Raw genomic sequence first — 6,528 nt, forward strand, 5'->3', positions numbered from 1 at the left:
ACCCTTGATAATTTATAAATTATTATTATTTCAAATAGATCATCTTAAGGTAACTTAGTAGGACTGTCAATCATAATTTTACAAATTACTTGTTTGACCCCAGAAACAAGAGAACAAAGCATGATCCGATCTTGTCCCATCCTCATAGTTTTTATGCGTGAGTGTGTGAGCCCCTTGTAGCTACTGTATCCATCCATCTCCTTGAGGGTCTGCCTTTTTTGACTGACCCTCCAGTTTACCGAACCTGGTGTTTTTTTCCCAGGAACCGGTCTCTGCTGATGACGTGACCAAAGCTCATAGGATGAAGTCGCACCATCCTCACTCATAAGGAGCATTCTGGCCGTACTTCTTCCAAGACAGATCTATTTATTCTCCTGGAACACCAGGGTACTTCTCATATTCTTCGCCAACACTGTAATTCAGAAGCATCTATCCTCCGGTCTCCCTTATTCATCATTCCAGTCTTCATCTGCATCGTGACTGACAATATTAAGGTACCTCAAATATTACAGCATGCATCACATAAAACTGTAACATTGATCGATATTTTTACGTTCCTCCTGGAAACATAAGGATAACCTTACTCAAACCCTCTGCCCCTGAGTCAGTTATGACTCAGTGACCCGATATAGGGCTTCTGAGGTTATAGGACACCTCAAATTCCAAGAACGTCACCTAACGTACTTGGTAAGGTGACTGAGGCAGTGGCCTTTAAAATGTTAATTCTCTCCCTCCCCACCCCCAACTTTATTAGGTATTACTTAACGATTCTGCTTGGAATGGACTTTACGAACCTGAAAATTAGTATCTTTCATGAAGTCTGGAAAATTTCCAACCATTATTGTTTTAAATACTGTTGCTCTATAACCCTTTTTTTTCTTTTTCTGGTTCTCAAATTATGTGCACTTTAGGCTTTCTCATTCTAACCTCCATGTCTGTTCACATCATCTGTCTCTAACTCTTGCAACATTCTGAGTGATTTCTTTTGATTTGTCTCCCCATAAATTTGCCCTCCAAGTTTTAAATCCACCCATTGAGTTTTAAATTTGGTTATTGTGTTTTTATTCTATAAGACTCCATCCTGTTTGTCCTTCAAACATACTGCCACTTTTTGAAAAAGCTCACCTTTCATTTCTTTAAACATAGGAAGCTTGATTTTTTCATAATTATTCTAAGAACCGTTACGCTTGAAATCCTTGTGGAGCTTTCTGGTGCTCACACACATGCTACTGTATTTCCGTGCATGCTAGGTTACCTTTGTGCTTTGTTCATTGCCCTTGAACGATTGCTAGCAGCACTTTTTGGAGACCTGGAATGAAGGCTTTCTCTTTGCTTCTTGCACCTCGCTACCTAGAAGCACTACCAAACAAGTTCATCTGAAGTCAAATCCACCGTTAAAATTGTCTTTGGTTACCTTGCAAATGACCAGCTTACCAGTACCAAAGGTGTAGGGCATTTTCCTCCACAAACACGTGCACAAACTTGCTTTCTACTTCCCTGGGGCAGGCCGGATACTTCTTGTTAGCCCTCCTCCGCTGGGATAGTCTTTGTAGCGACAGCTGTGTTGTGGGTGAGGATATGGGGAGGGGAGGGGATTTGTTACCGTACTCATTTTTTCCTTATTTCACAAGGCCTCGGAAATCCCAGCCCCCTTTCTCTTGGAATAGCAAATCTGCTGCGGGCAAAAGCAGCTTCCGTGAGCAGCTACGTTCCATAAGTCTGTGTTCCCTCGCTTCACCCAGAATTGGCTTGCTTCGCTTTGGGCTTTCAAAAGATGTTCTTTATATTTTATGAGGAATTTTTAGTTGTTTTCTATAGGGAAATGTAATCCAATAGCTTCATTCATTTTATTACTGGAATGGATTGCTGCATTTCCTTTGTTATGAAGCTAAAAAAGAAGTGACTGCATTTCAACTTAAGGGCACCCTGATCAAGTGCTCGGCTGCTAACCAAAAGGTGGATGTTTTGAGCATACCTCTCTGGGGCAAAAGTCAAGGCTGCCTGCTCCCTAAAGGTGTGAAGTCTCAGAGCCCCTCAGGGGCAGTTCCGCTCTGTCGCACAGAGTCGCTGTGAGGTGGCAGTGAGTGTGAGGGTTTTGTTTCGTTTCGTTTTCCCTGGATCAGAATGGGCTTCTGTTCAGCAATGGGCACTCCCAAGTTTCTGATTGAAACAAATATTTCAGGCATACACCTCATTAGGGTGTTTTTAAACACGTCCCACATAATCAAAATGCACATATCACTTAAGAATAGTAAAATATCCCTTTAAGTAAACTTGCAAGTCATTTGTCTTTTGTGATTTTTTTAGGACTAGCTCCAAATGGCAAATGTGGATAAAGAGTCCGTGCAACCCCTCCTCTCTGAGGGACTTCCTGAGGTAAATTCCGGGCCTATGAATATCCAGTTCGATTCATCAGACCTCAGATCAAAAAGGTAAGTGCTTGAAATAAAATGCTCACCTTATAATTGAGATTTTAATGATTAAAATGGGACTGATTTCGGCCAAACACGCATAGATTTGAATATCCAGTTTTTACTAGGATTTGTATATTTGTGGGGTGGGGAGAAGGAATAAAGACAGAAAGCTACTATTTCATTTGTGTTTTATTTAGAGGAGATCGGATCAATTTTAGAAAATAAGATACGTTCATAAAGTTCATTTAACAAGTATATATTGATTACCTGTTTTGTGCAAAGTAATCTGGTAGACCCTGGGATAGAACAGTAAAAGTAATGCTTTCGTTAGACTTAAGACTTAGGTGTCAATTTAATTTGTATGCATGGAATCCAAGAGAATCCATTGAAAACTTATTATAAACAGTGAATTAATTCAGTAAAGTGGCTGCTCATTTAAAATAGGCGAAAGTACAAAGCATTCTAGTGAGAAAATGTAACTGGAAAAAAAAAAATCATATATATGGAAGTAACTTTAACAAGAATTTGCCAAATCCGTGTGGATGAGACTTTTAGATGCTCCTGAGAGACGTAAGATAAAGTTACTTCATCCGAGATGCTGCTGATCAACAGTTGCAGTTTGTTTTAAATTCACCAAGAAAGAAAACCATTAGCCAATGACTCTGGTGCAGTGACTTCTTATGACTTGGCATTTTAATTTTATAATTAAAGGGAGAACTCTTGGACTTACGTGACACACTTTAAGATTATAAAAATTAAAAAGTAAATACAAAGTTTATCAATTAAGAGATTATTAACACTTCCTATCCGGAGTGAGATTTTTCTAGATGGCTTTCTGACTCGGAGTCAGCAAAACTGGTGTTCTCTCCTACAGCCTCTTGCCACTGATGATGTAGCCTTTCTTGAGAAGCTGTTCTTCCAAATCGCTCACACTTCTGTTTTGCTTTATGCTTGCACTTCCCTCTTTCACCAGAAGGTGTTGTAGAAGGTTTTTCAAAAGCAACTTGAGGTGTATTTCTTCAGCTGGTTCTTCTAAAATGGTTGTGACTAAAATGACCGAGGAGAGCGGTTACCTGCCATGCCATCAGGAAAAAACAACCAAAGTTACACGTACACAGGCAGTGAGGACTGTCAATATGGTTGCTACGTGGCTGACAGTACCTGAAAGGTGTTTTGGAAATATACCGTGTGATGAAAAGACTCTCGGTTCTCGGTGGCAAGACCCTAAACATGTCATTTGCCTTTCATTTTCATCTAAATGTAATGTGATCCCGACTCCAAAATTCCAGGAGCCAATTCCAAAAAGCATGTGACCAAGACATTTCCCTTTTAAGCATTACTTTGCAGTGTTAAATAATACCTGGACAAGGTTGTTAAATGTAGTAAATTTTATAATAGCAAAGAATGAAAAACAGCCCAATATTTTCATTGGGCTAATAAATTATGGCCCATCCATAGCATAGCCTTTTTCCACCCATTTAACATTACACATTAAAAGGAAACACTTGTTCACTTTATTTTGTGAAGTAAAAAAAATTGAAGTGCCGAGCATTAAGAATAATATGCCACTGTTAATGGAAAAATAAAGCCATGGATTATGCATAATACAATAAATAGTAGGAACCTTCAAATTGTTTATGGGAAAACTCCATTGTCTTTTCATTACATTTTGCCACAAACCTATCCTAAGCTCAGTAATACTGATGGTAGCATCCACAGATAGAAACTGAACCTGTGAAGTGGGACAGTTGGTCCCAATCTGTTAGCCAAGTACCCGACAACGATTCAGTGACTCTGCCAACAGAGTCCTACTTTTGTGTAGGATTGCAGTGGTTCTCATCCAGGCGATGAAGAAATATTGGTTTAACCCACTCAGAACAATTCTGTTTCCCTGTTTCCATTTTCTAGGTGTGTCATGTTAAGCCTTTTTTGTAGCTGCAGGTGTGAACTTTTATCAATGCTATTTATAGTGACCATCAGAGAAGATGATAAATCCCATAATTTCCATTTGTGTGTTCGGCCCGTAGTGAATCTGCGGACTCGATGGTGATTGAGTGTGCAGTTCTCTTGAGGCCCCTAAATTCCGTGATAGATAATTGACCACTGTGACAACAGAATGCAGGTCACTAATGTGCATTCTATTACAAGACGTTGACCGGAGTTCAAGTAGCTCTCTGATAATACCACTGTGTAGATTAAATGTATCTTCTATAATGAAACTTGTCAAACTGAGAGGGAGTCCACTGTGTACAATCATGGCATAACTACCTAGGTAAGCATTTCTTACGGAAGGCAAATGTTTACAGGAACTTAGTGTTAAATGCTAATTTGCTTGTGAAATAATTTCTGTGTTTAGGAACACCTAACTTATTTGATGAAAGAAAAGTTTTAAGCATTGCTGTGTCCATTAAATTCTGGCTTATTCCACTTTATGTACATAAATAGAATTCACACACAGGAGGAAGTGTATCTTCCATTAGAAGAGTCAGTTTAGCTCACTGTTTCTGAAGCTCAGTCCCCTGAGGGTGACTTTGACTTTTGCCATATCCCAGTACTACCTGTGGTTATGTAAGTTTAGTATTAAAAAAAAAAAAATCCACCAACTCTTTGAAATTAGGGTTAATTAAGCCTACTCTTAAATTATAATTATCTGAAATTATGGATATGAGGTCATTTACATATTTTCCTAATCTCCAACTCCTCAAACTCAACTGCCACCAAGTTGATTCTGACTCATAGCAACGACCATTGATATATTTATGCTTTAGGCCTTCAAGCAGTTTCTTAAAGGCTATGCAAAATTATTTTAGATAGCACAAGGATGACCATTATTTTAATTACTTTGTGTCCATATCAATGGATATTAGGAAACATATAAACAACATTTTGAACCTACCATTTCACAAATAATTACTATTTAAGAGCAAGCTTAATTAAGTCAATTTTTATTAGAGAGTATTATTCTGGAAAAAAAATACTAAATTTTACTACTACATAGGTTGTACTGGGATATGGTAAAATCAGCGTGACTCCCAAAATTGCTGAATGTCAAAAAAACATGATCTCAGCTGATTAGGAGCCCTGGTGGTGCAATGGTTAAAGCACTAGGCTGCAAGAACAAACGCTTGGCTGTTTAAATACACCAACAACTGCACGGTATAAATATGTGGCTAGGTGCTTTTATAAAGATTTATAACTTTGGAAGTTCTGTAGGGCAGTTGTACTGTGTTCGATACCGTCAAATGGTTAGAGAGGTCCTTTTGGAGGCTGGAGGGCATGGTCTGGCCTGTTGTTTTCTGTCTTCTCCACTAGATGGCAATCAAATTATGTATTTGTTCAACTATAACAACGCTTTTGGATTGAAAGCTTGCTGAATCTGTTTATCATTTTTGTGGAATTGGGGTTTAACCAAACCTAGATAGTGGAAGGAGTTGTCATTTTAGTCATCTGGGGAACTTTTTCAAATTACATGGATCTCTGTTCCCTCTGCATATCCCCTGTCCCATCATTTCCACCCCCTGGCTTGGTGTGGAGTGAGGGAAGTGAATATAGACGGACAGAAAGGCTTGGAAGTAGCTTGTGGTGCCTTTCACATATTCTCTGGGCAGTCACTGTTCTCAGAGGTTTTCCCACTTTCCCCAGGCTTCCTGGTAACCAGAGATAGAGCTGGTATGCAGGATTGCCCCATACACTGCTGCTGCCCTGCGATTATGTCTTCCAGGGGGTGGCCATCCCAGTCAGCCTAAAGCCAGATTATGAAGTGGCTAATTTGATGTTTTTGTTTTGCTAAACATGGATACCTTTGTTAAGCAAAAATTCCAAAAGGTAAACCTATTGTTTCTCAGCATGTCTTCTCTCTCAGGATCACGCTTTTCAAAAACAAAACATTTTTGTTGTGAATTGGATGAAGGTTTGCAGAACAGATAGCTTTTTCGTACAGCAATTCATACACATTTTTTCATGTCAATGATTGCATTCCCGTGATGTAACATCACTTATCTTATCCCACTTCCCTGTTTCCATTCCTCCTCCTATCCTAACCCTTTTGAACATTGACCTTGAGTAAACGCTGGCCTCTTGATCTCAAATGGTTGATTATTCCAAAGTGTGCATG

At 39.0% G+C, this 6,528-nt stretch overlaps 1 protein-coding gene across 1 annotated transcript in view; it reads left to right on the top strand.

The window, feature by feature from the left end:
- The first annotated feature begins 267 nt into the window (after window positions 1-267).
- SLC38A9 (solute carrier family 38 member 9) overlaps window positions 268-6,528 on the top strand; it is a 79,942-nt gene continuing 73,681 nt past the window's right edge. The window contains exons 1-2 of the mRNA XM_045285240.1: window positions 268-494; window positions 2,308-2,432. Coding sequence (XP_045141175.1) covers window positions 2,320-2,432 — 113 coding nt within the window. The 5' untranslated portion in view covers window positions 268-494; window positions 2,308-2,319. The remainder of the gene's footprint in view (window positions 495-2,307; window positions 2,433-6,528) is intronic.

This window comes from Echinops telfairi, unplaced genomic scaffold (assembly GCF_000313985.2).
Source record: "Echinops telfairi isolate 266 unplaced genomic scaffold, ASM31398v2 ScPeMD7_7469;HRSCAF=8507_1, whole genome shotgun sequence".
Taxonomy (NCBI): domain Eukaryota; kingdom Metazoa; phylum Chordata; class Mammalia; order Afrosoricida; family Tenrecidae; genus Echinops; species Echinops telfairi.